At 36.1% G+C, this 27,366-nt stretch overlaps 1 protein-coding gene across 3 annotated transcripts; it reads right to left on the bottom strand.

Moving 5' to 3' along the window:
- On the bottom strand, positions 1 to 26,861 carry LOC145680218 (uncharacterized). 3 transcript variants are annotated; one of them, XM_081750533.1, is made up of 4 exons: positions 26,524 to 26,861; positions 20,628 to 20,789; positions 17,125 to 17,900; positions 1 to 10,429 (listed from the first exon to the last, which is right to left on the bottom strand). In XM_081750533.1, the coding sequence occupies exons 1-4, from the start codon at positions 26,680 to 26,682 to the stop codon at positions 9,970 to 9,972; spliced, it is 1,557 nt and encodes a 518-aa protein (XP_081606659.1). In that variant the 5' UTR covers positions 26,683 to 26,861; the 3' UTR covers positions 1 to 9,969. The 3 variants fall into 3 exon arrangements, with proteins under 3 accessions (XP_081606659.1, XP_081606660.1, XP_081606661.1); XM_081750534.1 differs by lacking the exon at positions 26,524 to 26,861 and adding an exon at positions 26,241 to 26,338; XM_081750535.1 differs by lacking the exon at positions 26,524 to 26,861 and adding an exon at positions 26,085 to 26,206.
- Between the last annotated feature and the right edge of the window lie 505 nt (positions 26,862 to 27,366).

Genomic DNA, 27,366 nt, shown 5'->3' with positions numbered 1-27,366 from the left:
TAAGTGTATATATCTGTTTATATTTTCTTTATTAAAGTTATACAAATATCACTGACATGGGAATTGATTTTGAAGGAATGCACACAAGTATTTAACAGAATTAATTGACACAAAATATAAGAAAAATCTGGTACGATAAATACAAAACTAGAATGGATTTGAAATATTATGTACGAATGACTGCTCAGAATTAAAAGGAAAAAAAACTTATACAGTAAAACATCGTTAATCCGGACTAATTGGGGAAAGTTGACCTGATTAACGAAACCTGATTAACTGAACAAACCTAAAAGAACAGTAGAAAGTGGATTAAAACTGTTTATAGCAAACAAAACAAGTTTATTATGGTGTATTTAAAGGGCATAGGCCTAGATACGAGGGTAAGTCAACTGAAAACCATAAAAGTAGAAATAAAAATCCGCATATGGCGCCAGTGAGCTGTAAGTTAGCATGTCTGTTTACGATAGTATGCCGGATGTCTCCTAGGTGGCAGCAGCCGGCAGATGCACAAACACCGGCGCAACAACAGTTCCAAAATGGCAGCCCCACTAGCCACATGCACCAGCGAGGAGCAGCGTTCTGTGATTCGGTTTTTGCGAAGTGAAAGTGTGAAACCGATTGACATTTTTAGTCATGGATCGGCACATCATATTGTGAATGATGTTCTCCAGTTTCATAAGGTGCAAGTTGGGTGCCCCGACAACTGACTCCTGAGCTGAAACAGCGACGTGTTGATGAGTGCGAAGACCTTTTGTGGCGTGCTGAACGTGACGGTAATGCCTTCCTGTCACGAATCGTCACTGGTGACGAAACATGGGTGCATTACCATCAGCCTGTAACAAAGCGAGCGAGCAAGGAGTGGCGGCAGGAAGTTCCACTCCGATGAAGAGGTACGCAACGCGGTGCACGAGTGGTTGCGCCGTCGCCCAAAAGACTTTTTTTCTGCAGGTATTCAGGCTCTTCTGAAGCACTGGCGGACTTGCATTGAACGAGGAGGGGACTATGTTGAAAAGTGATTTACTTCTGTACCCTGTGTGACCAATAAATAATATTTTTAAAAAAATAATTATGGTTTTCATTTGACTCCCCCTCGTACATACACCACTACTGTATTGTAGAATACTGTTTTCGTTAAAAATGGTCAAATGCAGTACAGTATTCTTAATCGTCACGAAGCTATCTGACAAATGTAATTGTTAACTTCTAGATGCATTTAAAACCTTACTTTTTTTTTTAGACTACACGAAATTAAGATTCATAGGGGTCCGGATTAACCTTGGTTTATTGTACTTAGCATTTTCATCGAAACTGTGAATGATAACTTATTTCTTTCTAAAACTGTATTAGACAGGTGTACTTGGTAAATAACTCTCATACATCTCTGAAAAAATATTTTGTTCAATATTCATATTTAAAAAAGAACATAACAAAAATGTAATACGACAAGGAGCCCGAAAATACCTTTCCCCAGACGACTGTCGACAGAGGTGAGGTTACAAGACCAAAAATAGCATGTGACATTAAAGATCAGACGTACACTTATTTTTTCATGTAAGTACCACGTATATTGAAATGTTTGTCATACCAGTCTACAAGCTTCAAAAACCTTTCAAGGAAAAATTCAGGGCTCTGCATACGAAAGAAGCGTCGAACAGCTTCTGTGACTTCAGCATTGCTTCCAAAACACCTGCCGCCGAGAGTTTTCTTCAGTTAGAAGCAGATGGAAGACACTGGGTGCGAGATCAGGACTGTATGGTGGATGGGCAGTGACTGGATTGGCAACAACATCTGTTTTGACATCACATTATGAATTTCTGCTCCCGATACTCCACGTGCCCATTCATAGCGGACAACCGCTCGTACTTCCTCTTTTTACCACGACGTCGAAACGCGCATTCTCTGCATAGCTACCACGCTCAGACTCAGAGACTCGTCTCCGCTTTGCGCAGGCGCTCTGACGGCCCCATCTGGAGGAACGCAGGAGAACGATACACACTTGTGTCTGGGAGTGTTGCGCGTGCAACCGTTGTCTTGTTTTACCAATTGCTGTTCGCTTTCCTGGGGTAAACGAGATGGGAAACTTATTTTCGGATTCCTCCTCGTCCTTATTTACGAGTAACAGAAACAAGTGACTATTTCATTCGAAACCTTTATAAACAAAGCCCTCTGCCTCCTCTGTATCGCAACAATGAGTGTCACCATTATTTGAATCTTCAGTTTTATTTACACATTCTACCCACCGCCTAAAAGCGCAAATACAAATACAGTGAAGAGGCAGTTTACAAACCTTGCTGGGGTAACAGAAAACAATAGTTGTTATAAATAATTATCGATTTATATGAACATAAATATTTACCTGTTATTCATAACATCATAAAAACATGTTTACGTGAATTTTAACCCTACTTTTCTTTGCACCCTCGATGCACACAATAAGTGGGGTGCCTATTTCTTGTTACAAAAGGCGATCTAATTGTGTTCACCCGGCCTATTTCTTGTGTTCACCTTCGCAGGTAAATTTCCGTACTTTAAGAAGTCAATCTTATCTGGATTTAAAACTTTCGTTTTCATTACGGAAATTTATGTGAATTTAGTGAGTTACCAAAATAAGACTTTATCTGTACCTATCGCTCTGTTTTGTTAGGCATTATTGAGTGTATCCTATCCTAACATTCTTATATTGTCTCAAAAGTGTAGCAAGAAACTTATTGGTCAACCATGATATTGCTACCATTAACCTAATGCATGCAATTTTCCATTACCAGCCATCTGTTTAAGTTACGCAATATCCGGTGTAACGTTTTCTACTTGGTAAAAAAAGGAATGAGAGTTAAAGTTACTGTGGATAAAATAAATACAATTTTGAATAATTTTACGTGTCCAAAAAATGGTAGATTCGCCCTATTTTCAGACAATCGTTCACTCTACAAATAAGTTTATGCAAATTCGAGATTCACGTAAGTCACTCTCTTACACCAGAAAATGAAAGATCCACCCCATTTCATTCCTCAAACATTCAACCTAGAATTGCTCCCTTTAGACTACAGGATAATGATAATATCCTACGATAGAAATTAGTGAAGAAAAAAAAAAAAAGTTCAAGGAATGGCAATCCTCTTAAGAACAATCCTGGGAAAAGCTCGGTCAGACAAGTATTCGAATTCAATTCACTAACGTATTAGAATAAAACAGAAAGTTACCAGTAAAGTAGTCAAACTTAATTCAGATTTAAAATGTTCCCTGAAAACATTGAAATAAAACACAAAAGTCTTCTGATCACTTGCACTGCTAATAGCTCGAACTTCGATCTCTCGCTTTAAGGGCGGAAGTCTTACCGAAGCGCGCACAAGACATTGAGTGGCAATGTTTCTAAACTTATTAAGCCATTGATAACACTATTAATTTCCTCTGCTGCAGTTAGTTCAGTCAGTTCAGAACACCTGCCAGGTGACCGAGACTCGAGTCTTTGCCAGTTCACCGAACAGATTATATTTTTTTTTTACTTTTCCGTTGCATATACGAGGGTGATTCAGAAAGTAATGCCTCCAAGCATGGCCAAGAATATTGCAAACACTCTGAACTGTTTATCATTCATGCATTCATGTTTAAGGTATAGAATATCACTTGTTTCACCTTCCTATCTCTTCTCGTTCAAGAGTAATGGAGCAATCCATGGCATTCAGTGGTGACATTCGGTTGAAAGAGCGCGCTGTCATTGAATTTCTCACTGCGGAAGGTAGTGCGTCCAGGAACATTCATCGTCGGCGACGGGTCGTAAATACGGTATTACGATCCGGAAACAAAGCGTCAGTGAATGGAGTACCGCCGCACCTCCTCTCCTCCGTCAAAAAATTCGAAGTTGTCCCATCTCTAGGCAAAGTGTTGTTGACATTTTGCCTCATCCTGCCTATAGTCCGGATCTTGCGCCCTGCGACTTTTGATTATTCCCCAAACTTAAGGATCACTTTACGAGCCAACACTACCGCTGTGATGCAGAGATGAAAGCAGTAGTTCGACAATGGTGTCACCAGCACCCACAACCATTCTTCGATGACGGCATGAAAAAGCTTGTTTCGCGTTGGCGCAAGTGTGTTGCCCGTAATGGGGACTATGCTGAAAAATGACGCCACTATTTGTAGCTGACATTACACGCTTTCCAATGATAGCTGCATCGGTGCCATCTGTCAAACACAAATATAGGTATCACCTTGGAAGCAATACTTTCTGAATCACTCTGGTATATTAGTATTATGTGAAAATAAAGTAACGTATTCATCCTAACTTGTTTTTGATATACATCCAGATGGATGAAGAAGTAACGTTTCATCTTTACTACTTACTGTGATTGGCAAACTGTTTTTCATCGACATAAGTAGATATCAAAAATAGATCTTATAAAATTAGTTTAGAACACATATGTATGTAGGTAAGAAACGCTGAGCTTTCGAGCCATAAGTGGCTTATTCTCATAGTATGGAGAAGAAAATCTACAAAGCAAAAGCGTCTATTGTGCTGCCAAAATGTCTTGAGCCGTGGCAAAAATGCGAACTAAAGCTCACACCCCGACACACCCACGCGTTGAGCCAGTAAGGGTTCAGCAGCTGCTAAGCGAGAGAGCCTTAGCGAAAGAGAGTGGAATTTTACCAGCTGATAGCAGCGCCTGAAACGGAAGACTAGGTGTCAAGTCAATGTGGTATATTTACAGTCGCTTGATTTATTATTAATGGTGTTCAGCGTCCCTCTTGAGCAATGAGATTACATGTTACGTGGACCCACAGCTTAAGGTGAGTGGAAGCACATGAGATCCCACTAAGGAACTAAACCAAGATTATACGCCAAATAATGTTAAACCATTTACACGCGAGAGAGCCCTAAGACGCTCGGTCATGTGCCATTAGTCAGTCTATTAAGAAAGAAAAAAAAAAAACTATCCAGGACCGTTAGGAAAACATAAAAGAGACTACGAAGAGGGAATACGGTCCGACCGATGAAGGAATAGCGACAGCAAAACATCAAACACAGAGTATTTCAAAAAGAATGATCTAATTTTGAAAGTTCATATGTATTGATAAAAACATACTACAAAAATAGGACAAATTGAAAAATACTCACAAAATCTTCATGTTTTAGCTATGCTATTACAAATGTTCTATGTGCCCACCAGAAGCAGCAGGAACAACATCTAGATGATAGCTAAATTCGTCATAAACTTAGGTCAGCGAGGCAAAATTGGACTCTTTACCTTTGCACAAGCACCCTGTTTCTTCAAATTGGCGATATCAATGACGAATATTTTGGGGTGCACGCGGATCAATGCCGAAACACCGTCGAGAAGCACGCTGGACCGAAATCACTAACTCCGCCTTTGCAGCACACAAAACGCTTTCTGTTGAGCGGATGCCATCTTACTTCTGCCTGACAGCAAACTGAGGAGACGCACTGACTGACATCTAACAACGATTTTCTGTAACTCTAGGGCACGCCCATTCAAACAATACTCATTTCCTTGCGGGCATGTTCCATGTTCCGTAATTATTACCGTCCAAAATCAGGTCATTCTTTTTGAAACACGGTGCTTGCGGGCATGTTCCATGTTCCGTAATTATTACCGTCCAAAATCAGGTCATTCTTTTTGAAACACGGTGTATAATATTAAATATAAAATAACTAATGCAACTCGATTCTCAAACATGAATATTTAATTTGTGTGATTTATTGAAGTAACTGTTTGTGGTTCGTATAGCTAAAAGTTGTCAAGCTACCCTGCCTTCAATATTAACTTTTCCATCCATTGGTCTGTTTGTGCCTCTAAAAGAACTGTTTTTCAATCCAAGTTTCTTACGATCTTTTTGCTGTATTTCACATCAAGGATCGCCTTTCGATATATACATAAATAAATAGCTTATCACTTTAAAATGTAATTTAAGTTATATATGTAGTACATTAAATAAAATTAAAATCCTTGCCTGGTGTACTTTCAACTTTAAAAACAAATTACAATTAAAAACAAAGAAGAAAACTTATATTTCGTCCAGTTACATTTCGTTTCACCTTCATTTTCTTACAAAATATTCTGGTGACGTCTGATTATTTCTTTCAACAGCCAGCGACAGAAGTTTCGCTCTCAATTCAAAACAATACATTTGGGGAAAATTCAAAATTTTCAACGTCGGAAACGAACGCAGAAACGTTAACGAACAATATTAGGGCTTACTTTCTCAGTTTTCCAAAACAAGATACATGGATACATTTCGAACAAATCTTAGTCCATCCTCATAGCATAGTGCATGAAACACAAGCTAAGTCAACTTAATGTATTATGAGCATCCACAATGTATTACCAAAATATAGCAGCTTCCTAGCGTTCTGTCTGACAAGTTTCCCGACTAGCTCCAAGCACCATAGTTGAAATATGAATATACCATGCAAGCAGAAGCTTGGAGCAGTATAATACAGCAAGAAGGCGCTATTTAACGATTGGAGAAAGTAGTACAGGTAACTCATGAATAATTCTTGCGCTCTCTGTTCTGTTTTCTGTAACTTTCGTTCTTTACAAGACAGTATTCTTCTTTGTAAATGATGCAAATGCATGAACTACTCGATTTTGTAACACGTAAAGAGTGAAAAAGTGATTGACTGGACTAGGACTCGAACCCGGAACCTTCGGCATAAGGTGTCGATGCGTTAACTACAACGTCACCCAGTCCGCTCCCCAGAACAGCCATCCACTCTCTCACTCTCGAAGTCGGTGCCCTCCACTCGGACCACGTGGGTTGTACCACAGACCCCCTACTGAGATTGGACAATCATGTGTCCTTATACCCCAACACCTTATGACGGTTGTGATTTCATATATCGTCGTTGTGCCTCGAAGAACCGCTATGTGACATTTTTTTTTGTCGAAAATGAGTTATGTCGTGCAAATAAACCTGAAAGCAGTCAGGCAGCGTCTCTTTTAATGTGAGAAGTGAATATTCAATTGTTTCGCCACAATAATGAAAAATTAATAGATTGAAATTAGAGGTTTCAGGTTGTCATCACGTACGTACTGATTAATGTATACAAATCCTCTATGTGCTTATAAAGGCGCAAAAGGTGTTACGTAAACACAAAAATAGTAATATAATACTTTTGAAGCAAGCTACAACAATTTCCAGTGCATAGTATACACTGAACCAATTTAATTATATTTTTCAAGTGTTTCCGTGTACTGTATTTGGCAAAATTTTAAGAGTTCGAAATGTTTTTTGCTTCTCCTCAAAAGTTGTTGTTTTAACACATAGTGATTCTTCGAGGCGCAGCGACAATACACTAATGAAACGAGAAAACAACCTTCTTTTAATTTTACACACCAAATCCTCTATAGGTGCGAATCCCTGGTCCGAGTTCCTGTCCAGTCAGTCACTTTTTCACTCCTTGTAAGTCGTTATGTAATTCCCACCTATAGAGGATTTAGTGTGAAAAAAAAAAAGGTCGTTTCCTCCTTTCATTAGGACTCGATTTTAATGCATTGATTTCTGAAAGTTAGTCCCACGGTTCTGCGCTGTATGCAAATATAATGTAATTTTTAACGTCCCACGATTCTGTCTTTGTAATCTTTAACGTCCAATGATTACACCTTTTAGGCTAAAGGAGTCAGATCATTAATTAGGAAAAAATTGTTGGAATAACAATGTGGGAGGAAATGGAAGAACCCCGAGAAAATCCATGGACACGAAAACTGTCCACCACAAAGTTACATGGTCTGAAAACCTGGGAACAAATCAAGGACTCCACCATACATTAGATGATAGCGCTCTGCCATATAATCCATCATGCCATCCCGCCTACTTTCTTATCAGGGTGTCTACTAAAATTTCAAAATAAAATTTCGTAACCTTTTCTTTGCCAAACCATAAAATTTCGTAACATTCTCAAGAGTGAATTTGGGTACGAATTAGAGCGAACTTTCGTGCAAGCGATAGAAACGTGCGATTTGGTAGCGTATAAAGCCGACCATAGACATTTTTGGTAGTGAATTTCGATGTTTTATAGAACACAATTTTCTAGTATGTACTTATATTTGTACACATACCAAAAAAGACCCAAAAGCTCAATTTTGTGACCTTTTCTTGACTTTCATGACAGTTATCTGATTCCGTGACTTTCGTGACCGATAGACACCCTGTTTATGTAAAGGAGACGATGAGAAATGAGTGGTAAAAGGATAGGGCATAACACATCCCGAACGGGATTCGAACCCACGATACATACATACACAAGAAACATGCAAGATACTTCAATCGCAGGCTGGTCTGGTAATTGCAGTATGCGATATGTTTCCTTTTAGGGTTCCCAAGGCTCTGTATGGGTATGAAATCAATTTCGAACTCTGGAGCGAATTCGCGCCATGCTAATTCTAATCCTATTCTAAATATATATAAAACTACACAAACTGAAATAATATAACGGGTACATCCGCCTGACGTGGAAAGTTGAAATTTGACGTGAATGTAGCTTTTCGGGACTAACTCACAGAAAAATTGCTAAAAGTGAATATTTTTTAATTTTTAGGGAGTCTAAAGGGGGCATGAAGAAATTCCCCATGCTATTTAAATAGGCCTTTTTATGGACCCATAATATCATGTTTCAAGTACTTGGAATTGGAATAAAAACTTGAAATTCGGTATGCTTGTACGTTTTCGTTAGCATTACCTAAAAAAAATCACCAAAAATAAAAATTCCCAACTGTAGAATGGTTTTATGGAGAACTGAAAAAAATCTTCCCATGTTATTTATATAGGACGTCTTCTACACCCCAAAATATTTAGGTACTTCCGGAGGATTAAAATGATGAAATTTGGAATAATTGTAGCTTCTGGGACTAATCCACAGAAAAGAGTGCCAAAAGTCAATATTTTTAGTTTTTAAGGGGCCTAAAGAGAGGATGAAGAAATTCCCATGTTATTTGAATGGGCATTTTCTTGGGATATAAAATATTATCTTTTAGATAGTTGAAATACGAAAAAAAAAAAAATGAAATTTGGTAGAATTGTGGGTTTAAGTGCGAGGCCGTGGCCGAGCAAACGCGGGGGACTGGGGGGCGGAGCCCCCAGCTAGCCTTAAAATATATACTGTACTTAAATTATCAAATTCAAAATTTAAATTTCTGATTATGAATTCCGAGTTCGACGGTTTGGGTCGGCCATCACTGTTCTCTCTCTTTTTATAAAACAGAGGTACATTACCATCTATTTTCTTCTGGTTTCTCTTTTGTGTTCATTGATAAATTGGTGAATGGGTTAATTAAAACTTATACTTACACAATCAGACTCGGATTTTTAAGTTCAAATACCTCCCATTTGTGTGTGTGCGCTTTATTTTAACAACCCAAATTTTCTAACGGAGACAAATAATTAATGAAAGTAAAAGACCCATGAACGAATTGGTGAAATGAGGATGTGGAAGAAAGGGAGAATCCTGTAAAAACTCATGGATACGATGTTATTCGCCACAAACACGTGGGATCGAACCAACGATCTCTTTGCATCAAAAGTGCGTGATCTACTACTGAACCACTGTGTTTCCTCCTCTTCCCCTACAATTTGCTCCATCATGATGGTGTACGTCCCCATCAGGGAACATGTACCGAAGATTTGCACACTAACTACTCGGATCATATGAGAACATATAATTATATATATATATATATATAATTATATATATATATAAAAAAGAGGAAGAAAAAACTTTTGTCGCTGACTGTGCGGAAACGACTAGAGTAGTAAATGAAGTAACCATAATAAGAACCAATATAAATGCATATAAAAATGGCAGTGATCAGGGCTCGAAAAATCCCGGGCGCCAGGTCACCTGATTTTCAGGACTGGTGTCTTAGGTCAGAACAGATTTTTCCGAGGAGTGGCAGTGATTGAACTTTACCTTTTTTTTACCTGTTCACGTAAACAAGTGGCAGACAAAAGGCAATGATCATGCCCTTGCATGTTGCTGTTGGAAATGGAAATCCACGAGACACTTGCGAGGAAATCCTCTCCCACACGCAGGACACGCAAACGGTTTTTGGCCCGTGTGACGTCGCAGATGATCTTGCAACGAAATTTTTTGCGTAAACGTCTTGCCACATATTGTACACGCATAGGGCCTGATGCCTGAATGAATCCTTAAGTGAGGTCCTAAATTCTTCTTATACCGAAAGCTTTTCAAACACAACGGACACTGGTAGGGCTTCTCCTTTTTAACATCTGTACGATTGAGTTTTTGCAGCTCCGACAGCCGTATACTATCACCACCACCAGGGTCCACTAGGGACAATGATGAACGGTTGATACCCAATGAACGTTTCGTCTGCTGCACTAGTATCTCACTTTGGTTTTGTTTCACTGACACACCACTTAACATCTCACTATTTCTCACCGGATTCTGGGAAGACCTGGAAAGTAATAATATTGAAAACAGACATGATCAACATTTTTTTACATCAATACACTCGCTACAAATGAAATGAAAGTGAAACGGTGACAAAACTACTAAAATTTATGTAAAAAAAAAAATATATATTTAACAGGGTGTCTACTGAGTTTCATTTTCAAAATTCCAGTATTTTTCCCGTATATTCAGCAAAATTCCAGTATCTAATACAATGATTTTTTAAAAAGTTCTTTAGGAATAATCACTCTGTTGATGATTTCAGGTTTGTAATTGTTTTACCATCAGAAGAATATTTTATTTTTAATAAATTTAGTTAACCTTGATTTTTTGAAATACAATGTTTTTTTAAACATTTTTTTAAAGGACCACCCAACTCCTCTCACAGCCATTGCTTTAAATGTCTAATTACAAAACGTATACAACTCTTGCTTTGGAAAAATTTACAATCTCAATGGCAGTGGCGGCGGTTGGACGTTAAAAGTGGGAGGGGGGGGCAAGATATGATCTGAATATTTGTATTTCAATCTTAGTTTCTCTGGTTGTTTCTAACACTTTGTTTAACGAAAGGTTGCATAACCAATAGGATAGTATCTTTTTCAATTAAAATACCGTATATCGTATTTTATATTCTATTAAGTAAATTGACAAGAGCAACGTAAGTGGGTACTAGTCCTTTGTACTCTTAAACAACGAAGGTGTAAGAACAGATTTGATTCCTTGCTCGTGAACATCTTAAAATTCTGTCTGGAAAATTGTGTGATCAGATTATTTAATAATAAATTTGCAAAACAAATAAATAGAAAGGATAATATTAATCATTAATGAATAATAAGGCTTGTTTTGCAAAAGTTATATTGAGACTGGGGATTAATGAACAACTCATATTTTTAATTCCATACATGCTATTAAATGTATGTTATTACTCTTAGAAAATTAAATACTTTAAATACTATGCTAGGACTTTAAAGTAGTATTTGCTTTTGCAGCTTCCCGAAACATGTTCGTTTCCATTACGTGCAGTTTTCACTTTTTTGGAACACATCAAAACACAACAATACTTAGAATCACTCCACACTCCAGTTATACAAAATAAACCCAAACCTAGAGTTGAGTTCACTAAATTTAATTGTCTATACACTCGCACACACTGGCGTCTCTGGCATGTAAAATTTGGGGGTCGGACATCAAAGAAAGTGATTTAAATGGTACTACCTAGCCCAACCTGTTTATTAACTTCGATTCCATTTGTTACCTTTCTGCTTACCTTCACGGACCCCCTAAGGTATATCAAGAACTCGATTACAAACGTTGCACAGCCTGAATATTATATTCCAAATAAATATATTTATTATTATTGATATGATATTCTGTCGTTAATAAATAAATTAAATTAGAATAAAATATTGAATATTTTGTACTTCAAAATATTGGGGGGACGCGTCCCCCTCGTCCCCCGCCAGAGACGCCCGTGTTTGCACACCCCTAAACACACCACTTCAACATATATTACACTGCAAAACAATGAAAAAGGTAGAAGTTCTTTCTTATTACTCTCTATTTAATCAATATTATTTTTACTACATAGAAGAAAATATATTTTAGGAACTGTCAATTTTTGTGTAATTAAAGAATAACTTGTGAAATACTTTTCTTTTTTCTCCGAAATGTTCTCTCAATTAGTTTCAAAGCGGCTGACTTACATATCAACCCCTTGTAAGAAGAAGTGAAAATATGCTGGAATTGTTGTGCTCCAATAGGTTAATTTTTGGGTTATTTTCCGCCGCAATTAAAACGCAATTCCTGTAGCTTTCTTAACTCCACGGGAAGACAGCCAATATGTACTCACGCAATGGCAAATATTATATGATACCATTTTTTCTATGAAACAGTAATACATACAAAAACTTCACATTTCCAAATGAAACTATATACATTAACGGGTTACTTCAAAAAAGTTGGGGGGCCCCCCTAATCGCCGCCCATGCTCAATGGATACAAAATTGTTTCTAAGACTATTAAAACAATTACCAAAAAGTATTGTTTATAAATTATAAGTTTCATTATTTTTCCAGTATGTGGATCAAAATTCCAGTATATTTCCAGTATAAAAATTAAATTCCAGTATTTCCAGTAACAGTAGACACCCGTTTTAGTATCTTGTAAACAATAATTTTCTGGTGTTATTTAGTTCCTCCCCCAAATCACTTGGTTGTGACTCTGACCCACTTGGTAGTGATTACGGTTCGTTATTTATAATTGTGATGACTATAAATACAGTGTGGACATATGGCATAGAAACTATAGTGCATAAAACACAAACGCACTTATGCTAGGAGGCCACTATAAAACACGAATGCTATCTAACTGAGTCAGGACAAGAGTGCAGCAGGGAGTCCGAGCGGGTGCGTCCGTAGAGAGCAAGCGCGTCAGCGATGGTGGGTATACGCACAAACGAGGTCATATACAATGGCACAATATAAGTCATAGTATCTGGTCCGGAGCCATCGACATGTCTGAAGGAGATACTAAATGCCATCCTAATTTTCTTGCATATTATTGACATACGAGTATATGGCATTAAGAAAAAAGAAAAGAAAAAAGATAAAGAAAAGAAGATACAATTGCGGTTATTGTTAACAATAATTAATCTTCTACCGTAAACAGAATTTGTTATTGTAACATCAAACTCCATAATCAGTCAATTTAAAGAGGTTCCCCTCTAAATGATAGATGCTTTTGTTTCTACGTCAATAAACCAGCTTTCAACCTATGACGTCATTAATGGAGTGAAAGAAACAAGGGAAGCTGGAAAGGAAGTTTCTTTCATTATAGTTAGTCAGCTACATAAGATATCGATTAGTAGTCATGAAAAATATGTACAAGGGAAATTTTATGAAGGACCGCCGGTCTATAATCAACGTTTTCTGAAAACACATGTGCCTAAGAAGGCAATAACTATTTGCCGAAATGTTTACATTTAGATAATCTTGAGTACTTTTAGGGTAAGTATTTTTTAATGAGTCTTTAATGTTCTACTTTACTGTCCAGCTATTACACCCTATACACTGAAAGAAATTAATAAGAAATATATTACATTATTTAAAATATATATATATATATATTGTAATGACAAGAGGTTACGACCTATACACTTAAAAAAGAAAAAGAAAAAGAAAAGAAAAACCGTAAGAAAACGAAACAACAACTAGAAATTAACCGACATCTTTCATTTAACATCCTACACTTATGCCGCGTATAGGTCAATCCACACGAAGTGATCCAGTGAGGATGCCTGACCATTTTGAATTTTTATTTTTGGATCAAAAGATCCAATACATTTCAGGCAAATATTTTTTTTTTGTACGTCCCATATCTGGAGAACAACATATAATGCAGCCAAACCCAAAACCCAAACTATTATATAACTAGTATAGTGTGCTTATATATATATATATATATATATATATATATATATATATATATATATATAAAACTCGATTTAGAAGCCGTTCAAAAATTTTGTGGTCCCTAATCTAAAAAATCCAAAATATTTCATTCAATCAATTATTTTCTTGTACGCCCATATCTGAAGAATAACATATAATGTAGCCAAACTCAAACTATCACTTAACTCAGTATGATGTGCTTATTCCGTAAAAAATACGAAAACTCGATACAGGGGCCGTTCAAAAATGTTGTGGACCCTGATCCAAAAAATTCTATATATTTCATTCAACCAAACATTTTCTTGTATGTCTTATATCTGGAGAACTACATATAGTGCAGCCAAACCCAATCACTTAATTGACTATGATGTACTTATTCCGTAAAAAAAATACGAAAACTCGATTCAGAGGCCGTTCAAAAATTTTGTGGCCCCTGATGAAAAAAAAAAAAATCCAATATATTTCATTGAATCAAAAATTTTCTTGTACGCCCCATATTTGGAGAACTACATATTATGTAATCACACCCAAAGTATCACTTAACTCAGTATGATGTAGTGATTCCGTAAAAAGTACGGAATCTCGATTTAGTTATACGCGTAACAATAACATTTTCATCCTAGTCCGTTTGTGAGTGACGGCAATTTTTGTCGCGCAGCGTGTGCCAGTTAGTGATTTTGCAGACATTAGTGTACATTTGTATATCTTAGAACTGGATTATTCAAAAACACTGCATTTCCTTCACGATTTTCTCTTCTTCAATTTTCTCTCTTAGCATGAAATGCCTCAACTGAACCCTAATTGAGATAATTATTTTTCAATATACAGGGTTTTCATAAAGTCTGGACGGATTTAATTCGCTTATAATTTACATAAAAATGCTCATATTGAAATCAAATAAAGTGCAAACGGTAGCGGAAGGATTAAATTTTTACCTGTAATCTGCACCAGCTCAGTTCATTCACCGCCACACCTCCAACTGGGCGCAGAACCGATTAATGATCCATACAGTGCGTTTAAATGTAACTTCTATTTTTGCACATTAGACACAATTATCTGTTCCCTGAATGAAAGATTTCAACAACTGAAGCAGCACAGCGAAATATTTGGGTTTTTGTATGACATCCATCCAATAACGGACAAAGAGTATTTACTAAAGTGTGGACCACTATTTACGCTGAGAGTGAATTCCAGCGCCGCCTACGCGAATTTGTGGACGTAAATGGCGCCCAGTTGGAGGTGTGGCGGTGAATGAACTGAGCTGGTGCAGATTACAGGTAAAAATTTAATCCTTCCGCTACCGTTTGCACTTTATTTGATTTCAATATGAGCATTTTTATGTAAATTATAAGCGAATTAAATCCGTCCAGACTTTATGAAAACCCTGTATATCTTTACTTCCGAATTTACTAGGTGAAATTTAGTATTAGAAATGAACAAATACCACATTTTCGACCTGAAGTTTATATGTATAATGAAGGGTTGAAATATCAAAGTTGATTTTTCTTATTATTATAAGTATGTATGGTCCTATATTTATGGTTAATAGTTAGAGTAAGAACATTAATAAATACTTCCTACGATCTCCGTGAATTTTTAAAATTTGAAATCTTGTAGTTATTGCAAAACTTGAAGTATGATACCTCTAGTGGATCACGGAATAAAATTTTCATTTACGGGTATTTATAGAATATGCATCTATATACAGACAGCCATAGTAAAAATTTTAACTTTGATATTCAGCTTTAAACACAATTATGAATTTCCAAAAATTGCACGGAAAACTCATGCTTACGCCACTTTCAACCATTTGTTTTTGAACTAAATACTTTACGAGTTTGAATCATAGCCCACACTGTTTTAATTTATTATTTCTATTTTAATGTTGAATGATTTACACATGAAGAATAAAACGCGAGTCACCCATCATTCAAATAAAAAAAGTTAATTTTGAAAATTAGAATAGGTAAAATTGGTAGCCAATCATCAGAAATAAAAATAACGCATTAAAAATAGTAAGAAATAAAAACTGCATAAATAAAAATAGAACAGATTGGGGAATAATAATAATAATAATAATAATAATAATAATAATAATAATAATAATAATAATAATAAATTAAATTAAATAATGAAGTTTTTTTGTTGACGTGGAAATCACCGGGTTTAACATGCCAATTTGTAATAAATAAAAAAAAAATGCGCAATGATTTATTATCTTTTCTTGGCTAAACTGTAAATAAGCAGGAACTTGCAGTATTGACATTCCGATCAAGAAACTTCGGTTTGTACTGTTCTAGCACCAAAATGGAAAAACTTTCTTTTTAATATATTTAATTTATTCTAGCTTAGCTATTAGCTTAAAAATTAATTTTAAATGTAAACAAACAAATGTCTTTAATCCATGAACCGTATAATTTCAGATCCCGTATTCAATTAACAGGAATTACGGTTTCCAAAAAGAAAATTCATGCATGTAAATTTAGTATTTTCATGGACAGTTCATAACTGTATTAAATATTACAGGAAAATAGCTCGCATTACATTTTATCAATCTTCTTTCCGAAATCCTTAGATTTCTATAAAAATCGTGCCCTTCCCCCCCCCCCACACACACAAAAGTTGTTACCAATTGAGCTCTGCACCTTCTAAGGTCGATCCTGCCACGAGAAAACACACGGACATAACGTTGTCTATTAAAAATTCCTATGCTCTGGAATAGAACTACAGACCCTTTTACCAGAAGTGGGCGGTTTAGCACTAAGCCACCATACCAAGGAAAACTCTTATAGGAAACAAGGTCCCGGTGGGCCACTGGTAGAGTGTTCATCTCTAGTGCATGGGGTCCCTCTTTTGATCCCAGCTCGCGCCAAGTGAACTTTGTGGTGAACAAACACCGTAAGCATAGGTTTCCTCGGGGTTCTCCCGTTTCCTCCCACTTTCTTCATTCCACTATTTTATTCAGTTCTCATCATCACCGTCTCCTTTAGTCTACATGGCATAAGCGTGGGACGTAAAACTTAAGAGATTTCATTTCATTTCTTATAGAAAGCACACGGACAGAATGTTGCCGACCATAATGTCACATGATACCGGACAGAACCAGAACTTCTGTACAACACAGATGAGCGCTCTACCATTCAGCTACTACGCTCTCGTGCGCAGAACAAAAACTACCTGTGTCTTACAACTAAAGTTAGATATTTACACGTAAATTAAATACTAAGTACAATTTTACTTAAACACTTACCTTTTTTCTTGTACTGCAGTATTACAATGTTGTTCTTTGGTTAGTTGAGCATTCTGGTATGTGTCACCGCATCCAGCACGTACACGGTCATTTCTAATCGTATCTCTATAGTCCACTTTACTTGGTTCCGAACCTTCATCACATGAACTATCAGAAACTAAAATAATCTCGTCCTCCTCCTCACGTAGCCTTGTCTCGACCAAATCACTAGGTACAGTTGACGATGATGTATTTTCTATGGATCTAGTTTTTTCTGAACCGAAATTACGTACATTGTGTCTACTTCTATTATGATTATCATTATTATTTACAGATGATATTTCATAACTTGTATTCAATTCTTTGACCGGAGAGGAAACTTCCCTTTTAACAATAGGACAGTTCGTATCCAGTTGTTTTGTTGTGACTATCAAATCAACACACTTTGGTATTCTTGATAAGATATGTTTTAAATCATTGGACTCCTGAACACGTTTGGTCATACTTCCATTCTCTATATCGTGTTTATTATGCTCGCTAGCAGTTCTTGTCGATGATACAGCACTAAAATTATTATCATTACTTCTTACCGAAGTACTGTCACTTATTTCCGTACTTTGGGTACAATTCACACTACTTACAGGTTCGGTGGTCTTTCGAGTAGATTTCAAATTATTTTCTTCTTCAGGTTCTACCTTAATATTTGGTCTCAAAGTTAGCTTATTACAATTTTCGATCTCTGCAAAAAGTTTAGTGCTCAGTGAAGCTCTCTCCGCAAGCAACGAAGTTCCCTTTTCCTGAAAGAAAGAATGAGATATTGAAATTACGAAAATACATTGTTAAAAGAAACATGACTTCTTGTGCAACATTATACTTCAAAATATTTACTAATGGATACCGCAGGATACGTAACATATAATCAAAATGTTCAAACTCACTTCTTGAATCGTTTGCAATCTTTTTTATATTAGTGTATTATGTCGGTTATCAATGTAACCTTTATCGTCAATTATCAACTAAAAGCGTGACTCATTTGCTGGAGAAATTATCCCTCAAAAGCTCAAATAATCGGCATAAGTACAATAAAATCTAAGAGAACTTCATATAAAAATCTGGAAGACAATAGGTGGAAACCAGAATCTCTATTTCCAACTGCTAAGCGATTCTTTACCAATTGAGATAACGACGATAAGTTTGTTTTTCCTGTGGTTTAGCGCCTTATTCCTCCAATTCTACTTGACGTTACTTCTTGACAATTTGCAGAGTAAAATCAATCGCCCAGCCAGGAAGTTTACAGTTCGAGACCCCCGCCCCACAGTAAAAACAACATATTTATCTGTGTAATTTCATCTAAACCTGTAGTTTTCATTATCTTCAAAATTAAAAGAATCAACCACCCATTTTTCTCCTGAAAATATACAGGATTTCTCAAAAGTCCCCTGCCATAGGGTAACTGTTATTTTTAGAGCTACAACAAAATGTAAGGGAGGAAACCGTCTCCAAATTTGACGTTTTTAATCTAAAATGAAGTTTTTTTTTTTTTTTTTTAAATCGGACGAGCCATTTGAGCTATACATTCTTTATGCACCCAGTTTAAATGAAAATGCCACGTTGCCATTTATCTAGGGCTAGGGGAGGGAAGGACGGGACGAGAGGTGGACAAATTTTGTTAAGAGTATGGTGAATCAGGGTATATGTTTGAAATAGGGGCTGGCCATCAACACGTTTGCATAACAGACAGTAATTTCCTTCACTTATGTTGTACACGTAAATGGCAACGTGGCATTTTCATTTAACATTGGACGCACAAAGAGTGTACAACCCAAACGGCTATATATATATAAAAATCTTTCACTTTAGATTGAAAACATCATATTTGGAGACAGTTTTCCCTCTTACATTTTGTTGTAGCTCTGATAACAATAGAATAACCCCTATGTCAGGGGACTTTTGAGACACCCTGTATATGCAAGTTAAAAGGGAGGGGATATAGTTCTGTAAGCCAGCTCTCATGGATAGGAAAAAGTTTATTGTATAAGAACTGATTTTGTATGATAATCTGTATACTTGCCAACTGTACCGGATTCGGATTCAAGCCTTGTCATGCACAACCATGGTGTTGTATAAGGAAGCCAAACACTGAAACTCAAGACATTCTCGGTCGGTAATTTGATTGGTAAGAACAGTTTTCTCTTCTTTTTTAAGGGATATTTCTACTTTTGTTTTACAATTATAGGGCCAGTAAGGGTAATTGTGAGACAGACTTCACAACTTTTCCACGTTACTCAGCTTACATTAGTTTTGAAAGCAGTTAACCTAGGCAGCAGTTTATGGTGTCAATAGAGTAACAATTTGCTGCCAATAAATATCCTGTCATGTCATAAGTTGATGAGTAAATGTTAAATTAGTGCTGTCTCATAATTTCCCTCCAAAAGGGTAATTATGAGACATCTGTTGTCGCCAGGTTTCTGTATGTGATAACAAGGTATGAAAGAGTCCAATTGTGAGACTTCGTTATTTTGTATTTATTACATAAAGATACACAAATATTTGGCTGAGTTACAAGAAAACAGATAAGAAAGAAGCTGGAAGTAGCCACTGATGTTATTCTAACATTTTTGTGAGGTGACTATGATAGGCCCACAAGCTAAAAGCCTATATTAGATAGTTTCAGGTTACAAAACAGGTTTATGAAACAAATTTAGACCAAGTTCTGGGCTGTTCACTAAAAACAACTTAGGCTACTTCTATTTCTGTATGTTTTAGTATATTGATATGCAGCCTAGACTATTTTCAACAAAATAATGTAGGTCTACAAGTTACTACGAAACAAGATTATAGGACTACCTAAACTACAGAATAGAGGTTTTTTGAAACTTAACACATTAGGAGACAAAGACAGATTCCAATTATTTCTCAAATACAATAATCTAGCATGCCTCTCATAATTACCCTCCATATAAGCAAAATGTGATATAAATGATAAAAAATTGTAACTGAAACGGAAGCTCAAGGGACAAATTCAACTTAAGCTATAACTGCTGACTTACCAGGCTTCAACCAACACCCACTGATTTCACAACAGTGATATTACTGCACGAGTAGATATAAAAGTTAATGATAGGATTTTAAAACTCAAAACAAATACTTTTGAACGAGTTTGTTATTTAAAAAAAAAAAAAAAAAAATCCAAACCTTTGTAAACTGAAATTTAAAAATGCAGACAGAACACTCTGAAGGATTTTACTAAATGCCTGTGCTCTTAATTTGTATTTACTCTACAGTGGATGAAGATCAGTGAGGGATATCTCATAATTACCCTCCACAGGCAGTGTCTCATAATGACCGTCACTGACCCTAATCGGTAATTGTTTTTGCTTTGCAGATACACATAAGTGATAAGTTTTCTTAATTCGCATAATGTGCCATACGTGCCAAATGTATTACCTCTAAAATGTTGTGAAAACAAAAATCAAATAAAATACAAACTTACTAAAAGCATAAGGAACTCATAATACACTTACCGCAGGAAGTGCTTCATTGCCCATCGTCAATTCTGTTAATGATATCAATTGGTTAAGCATGCTTTCTGATTTATGGCATGTATCCCGAAAATCCTGAAACTCGGTTAGCTTTTCCACACAAGGATAACAAATATATTTTGGTAGATTATCATGCTCTGATACCTGAAAAAAGAAATAATAATAATGATTATCGTTCATGCCAGTTGTATAGGTCAACTAACATTATTCACCCATGTTCAAGGATAGTGTAAAATCTAGTGCATGGTAAAATTAGAAATAAAAACACGATAGGTACATTATTACTTATTTAAAAAGAAATATGGCGGCCAAGATATGTTCATAGCAAAATATTACAATTCATTAATTTTCAGAAGAGGATAGGTGTAAGTACTGATTTACTGAATTCTGACTTCAAGTGCTGAAGTTATCCACAACAAAACTCAATATACAGTATTCATTGCAGCGTGTGTTGAAAAACTAAGATTCTTTCATTCATCAGTTTCTCTAGAAAATTTTGTAAAATATTTGCACTTATGAAAACTATCACGTAGTTAAGTATTGAGCCTTTTGCTCATAAGATGGTGTTAGTGCTCAAAATCTCAAAGAATATCAATTCTGTTAAATTTCAAAGTTGGTCATCAGTTTCTAGCAAAATTTTGAAAATTTACTGGGAAGAAATGGATTTCGTTAAAAACATGGAACTATTTGGCAAGCACAAGGAACTGCTTGGCGCAAGGTTACCGCATGGTTGGATTGTGAGATAAAAAAAATAATACTGGAATAATACAGTTTGCGAAATAATACAGAGATAAGGAAAAAAATTTGAAACTGTGCGCAAGTTATAAACTAATAAATCTTAACAACAAATTGAAGGAAGTGTGGTAAGCAAGTAACAGCGAAGCAATGTGGAGAAAGCTAAAATTTTCAATGTAACGGTGTCGCATGATGAAAGGCGCTAATGACGGAAGACAGCAACGAACGGAACACTTTTTGAGGATACTCGGGTTCATTCGAGCAGACGGTTCTACCAAACAAAAAAATTACATGTAAAATACGATGTGAAACTTTTTTTTTTTTTGTGAATGAATGAGAGTGTGAATGTAAGTAATTACTGTTAGTTCACAGCATAGTGAAATAAATTTTGAATGAAAGTATTGTACGTGTGTGCTCTTCCACTATCCTCGTTTATGCAAATACCCTCCGTCGCTAAGGCGCCTGCTCCCTACGGACGAACTCCCTCGTTACCACTAAAGCCCCCTTGCTGCGTTCCTGCTCTGACTCGGTTAAATAGCATACGTGCTTTTTTAGTGGTCACCTAGTACAAATTGGTTCGTGTTTTATGTACTGTAGCTTTTATCCCGTACGTCCACACTGTATTTATATTGAGCCCTCCCGAAGTCAATCTCGAAGTAGTAATGGAGTACTCAGTTAGTTCATGCTCTGCTTAAAGAAATACAAAATTCTATCCTAACATAAAAGTGTAAAAAATATGTTTTATAATTTGGTAGAACCGTCTGCTCGAGTAATGAGTCGTGCTGCATGCTCATTTATCTCTTGCTTAACATATCCTAACCTTATGGTTTATGTCGAAAATCAGGTGGAAAAACAAATTCGAATACTCTTTCACCTTTGACATGCCCTAGTTCGGATCCCAGGTATCCTGTCCTTCACTTCTTGAAGTTTAACATACCAAGATTATTCTCCGATAAACAGTGATCTGAGTGATAAAGTTACATAAATCAAATGAAATGAAATGAAATCTTTAAGTTTTACGTCCCACGCTTATGCCGGTTAGACTAAAGGAGAAGGTGATGATGAGAGATGAGTGAAATGGTGGAATGAAGTGGGAGGAAACGGGAGAACCCCGAGAAAACCCACGAGCACGGTGTTTGTCCACTATAAAGTCCACACGGCGCGAGCTGGGATCGAACCAGGGACCCCAAGCACCGGAGGTGAACGCTCTACCACTGAGCCACCGCGCCCCCACTTACATAAATGAAGTTGGAGGTAATGGGTAAACCCCGAAAAAACACACGCACACAGTTCGTCCAGCACAAAGCCCACTTGATGTGAGCTGAGGTAGAACCAGGGAACCTATGAATAATGATGAACCCTCTACTATCGAACAACAGCAACTCGTATTCCGTCCTTCATACTCTAGGACAGCGTTTCCCAACCAGTGTGCCGCGGCACACTGGTGTGCCGCGATTGGGCCGCTGGTGTGCCGCGAAAAAATCGAAACAAATTATTAATTCTATACGAACCAAATTGCAAGACAGGGGAAAATGTATATTTATATTTCACATTACTATGAACCTCTACTATAAATCTACAATTTTAAATTTCATACTGTGTTACTTTTCTGTACATTTTTAATGTTGAAAAACGTATTTATCATTGTCATGACCATTATTACTTCTTTATTGTTGCAGACTATTTCGTAACTTGAAATTTTAACATATCATTCAATAAATTCAACAAAGCAAGCATGCATACAAATTACCTACATTTGTGTTTTAGAAGTATAGGAGATTTGTTTATTTGTTCGTTATTTAGTGATCTTCCCTTTTAGTTAGAGGTTAGACACAGTTTTCGAAAGAGAAAGTGGATTTTTAAAAACCCGAGTCCTCTATTTCATTGCTATTGTTTTCTATTTTAAAATTAGAATGAAAAATAAGTATAATGATTTAGCACGGGGGAAAATCAGTGATCGAGCTTTCTTCTCTGTAAGAAGGAAATTAGTAATCACATTAAAATACCACGGTAATTATATATATATATATATATATATATATATATATATATATATATATATATATATATATGGGTGATTCCACGAAAAAGGGAAATTTTCTGTCACGGGCATTTCTTCAAACTACTACTAGAAAGAATCGCCTCATTTTTATTTTGTTTGGTAGTAACGGTCACAAAGTAGGTATGCCATGTATAACAGTTTGCAAATATAACACGAAACATACGTAAAAAATTAATTATTACCCAATTTCTCAACACCGTGGGCTGTCACAGACTACAGTTGACTGATTTTAATCAATAAATTACAACTGAAGTCGCAAATCAAACATCATTTAATGGTAATTAAATGGAAGAGAACACTTCAATGTTTCGGTTTTGTGGAAAGTAAAACTTTATAACGATTATTTTCGAAAGCTTGACTATGCTTCGTTTCTGTCACCTCTATTTCGTCTCAACTCCATGGCAATAGAAAAAATTATCATTGCTCTCAACAGATAGCATGGTCGTCCACATTGGCAACACCCACAAGAAGACAAGGCAGATATGTTTGACTGAAGAATAGAAAAAGTTGTGTGCATGTGTTAAAAGCTATAGGAAAAATATTTTTGTGTGTGGAAAGCAGGTGCGTATATTAATTGATTCTCAACACCATGGTATTTATTACTAATTGTATTTGTATGGTATATACCTTCTTTCCCTTGAGGAACCTACGCCTTAACGTAGGAAATTCGTACACAATTACTCACATGTACTGGTTAAAAAGTGGGCCGGTAAATATAAATTATATTCGATTTTCTCAACTCCATGGTTCTCAACTCCGTGTCCACCTGAAAACTAAGGAATCCACGGTGTTGAGACAAGTTCACGGAGTTGATAATCCTATAGTGTTTGTTATGCTCATGCTCTTCCAAATATTTGTTCTTTCAATATATTGATAGAAATAAAGCTCGTTTATGGTCTAGTGACTAGTATGCTCGCCTTTCGTGCGTGGGTCTGGGTTTGTTTCCCGGTAGAAGCTCAAAAATTAATGGTGTTTACTTCGCACAGTGAGGCAATTGAAAAACTCACTTGAGCAGAGATGTACTGAAACCTGATCGCGCAGACCATCGCAACGGTCGTAGGAGCCGAAACGCTGACCACGTGTCATTCACACTCAAAGGCCGGCTGGTGGGTCCCATTCCATTTAAGGAGTGTTTCGCGGAAGTTTAGATTTGGGGCTGTAAGGTCCCTGTAGGTAAAACTTCAGTCAAGTCAAGATGGATGGTATCTGTTTTTAACTTATTGACGTCTCAATCTTATGATCAGCTAATTGTTTTCTTTTCAGGGTCTGTCAAAGAGTCTGAGGGCAATGTACGGACAGTCAATTTTATAACGCGGATCGGGAGGAATTTCTCCTGGCCTACTAAACCTGACGTTTAAAAAGCGTTGGCAGTTGTCATTCTGTGTAGAGTAGAACAGCCCTTCCCTGTTTCCTCAAGACATTTCCTTCATTGGAGTGGAAAATGAGGGCTACTTAACAAAGAACATCGAATTATCCAAAGAAAACAAATGATGAGTGCCTTACACTGTCATTTAGTGTGCATTATACAGGGCGTTTCAAAACAATACCGACAACGTTTGGGAGGTGATTCCTAACACCAACGGTATTGCACTTTCGACGTGTTGACTTGATCACACAGAGAAGACAGACGGTTTACATAAGCTCATAAAACAGATGAAGTAGACAATAGACAGGTTTAGTGACTACTTCATCTGTTTCGTAAGCTTATGTGAAAAGTTTGTCCTCTCCATATGATAGTCAACATATTGAAAGCGCAATAATTTTTCAATATTCGATAAGTGTATGTGTATTTCTTTTTTTTCTTATTTACGTCACATATTCATATATATATATATATACAGTGGCGGATCCAGGATATGATCAAGGGAGGGGCTAAACCATAATTTGCCGTTTTATCCAGTGTAAAGCAGAATTAAAGCTCATTTTATCCAGTGTAAACCTGAGCGTCAAGGGGGGGGGGCTATAGCCCCCCTTGGATCCGCCCTAGTATATATATATATATATATATATATATATATATATATATATATATATATATATATATATATATATATATATATATATATATACTCAATTTTGGAACCTTCATTAGATATATTTTCATATGTTTGCAGTATTTTTGTATAACAAATTACGTGTCATCTAGTTTGTTAAATTTTATTCAACATAAGGAGAATAATTCTAACTTACAAAAACTATTGGAAAATTATTTCAATTTTTATGTAAATTATAAGCTTAATCACTTATAAACCAAAACTTATCACCCAGATGTATCACGTTTCTCAACTCCACAGCAATTTTCAACTCCGTGTTAACTAATCTCAACTCCGTGACTTATGGTCTCAACTCCGTGGGTGCTGAAAAGTTTATTATTTTTTATTTACTACACCAATAACGATTCAGCTCTGCTGAACACCTAATTAAGATGTACTTAGTAGTAGTAAGTGCATGTGATATTTTTATCGAAATAGGCGACAATCAACGGAACAAAAATTTTCCAAGTGAAAATTTCCCTTTTTCGTGGAATCACCCATATATATATATATATATATATATATATATATATATATATATATATATATATATATATATATATATATATATATATATATATGGGTGTGCCGCGAGAATTCAAGTTACACCTGTAGTGTGCCGCAAGTTGAAAAAGGTTGGGAAACGCTGCTCTAGGAGCTGCATCACTACGAAAACACAAGTTTAACCCAACCCATGTCGCATGCCCACTACAAGCACTACTGTATCTGAGTCATGTCATGACAGAGAGAAACTAAAGACCCTACATGTGGTGAGTCCGTACGGAGTAGGTGCGTTAGCGATTGTGGATAAGCGAACAAAGGAATTTCCATTTTCCAATTACGGTTTGTTTTCATGGTTGACATTTTCTGTCTCCGTAAGGACACTAACTCCCGCCCGATGTCAACGCCAATTCGACCCCAGGTACTAATTGTAACACGAAGTAGATATAAATGAATACCAATATTTAGAGTGAACAACTTGAAACTTAAAGACAGGAACTTCGTGTAAGCATACAAGTGGAATGAAATGTTTGTGTAAAATACATACAAGCAAAGATAAACAGTTCAATGTCTTCTGTACAATTTCTTTTCGCTGACCGTCTTCACAAAATATATGCAACTTCATTTTACTGTTTACTAACGACTTCAAGCAAAATCTGCATAATGTTCCTAGATTTTCTCGTAATTCTAACACAGACGTTGTCATAATCACAATTTTTAAGTTCCCGAAGGCACATTTATATATAATACTTTTTCACTTTTTGTCAATCGTAGAACTTCAATTTTTATTCTAAATAAAACAAAACTTATCTCCACGCAAAGTGATTTTAGATATTAGATAATGTAAACAACTAAACACATCCCCATCTTCTTCTATTCTTCATCTTCTTCTTCCGTTCCACTTCCACTTCTGGGGGAGGAGACGACCCCCCTCCTATGTTCCAGCAGCGACGCCTTGAATGTAGGAGCAGCAATATATATTCCATCTAGAACAACAACATTTAAGTTACCCATCAATACAACAATATTTGAAGGAGAAGCATTTGCCAACCGGCAAGCATTATTATATATTAAAAAATATAAAATAATAAAAAAATCTGTTATTTGCTCAGATTCGTTAAGTGTGCTAACAGCATTGAACTCTATTTACTGGAACAACTCTACAACCTGGAGCATTCTGAATATTAAATATTTATATCTTAACATGACTGAAAATAATTATAAAATTTATTTCACTTTTATTAAGGCTCATGTTAATATTGAAATAAATAGTAATATAGATAATGCGGCGAAAACAGCATGTATAGGAGGAAAACCAACGCATATAAAATTATCATCCAGAAATTATTTTAATCTTATTAAAGAATATCATAAGGATGAGTTAAACAAA

The sequence above is a fragment of the Thermobia domestica genome, chromosome 3 (genome assembly GCF_964235325.1).
Source record: "Thermobia domestica chromosome 3, izTheDome1.hap1.1, whole genome shotgun sequence".
NCBI lineage: Eukaryota > Metazoa > Arthropoda > Insecta > Zygentoma > Lepismatidae > Thermobia > Thermobia domestica.
The sequence above is the reverse complement of the archived record's forward strand: the minus strand, read 5'-3'. Positions and strand labels throughout refer to the sequence as shown.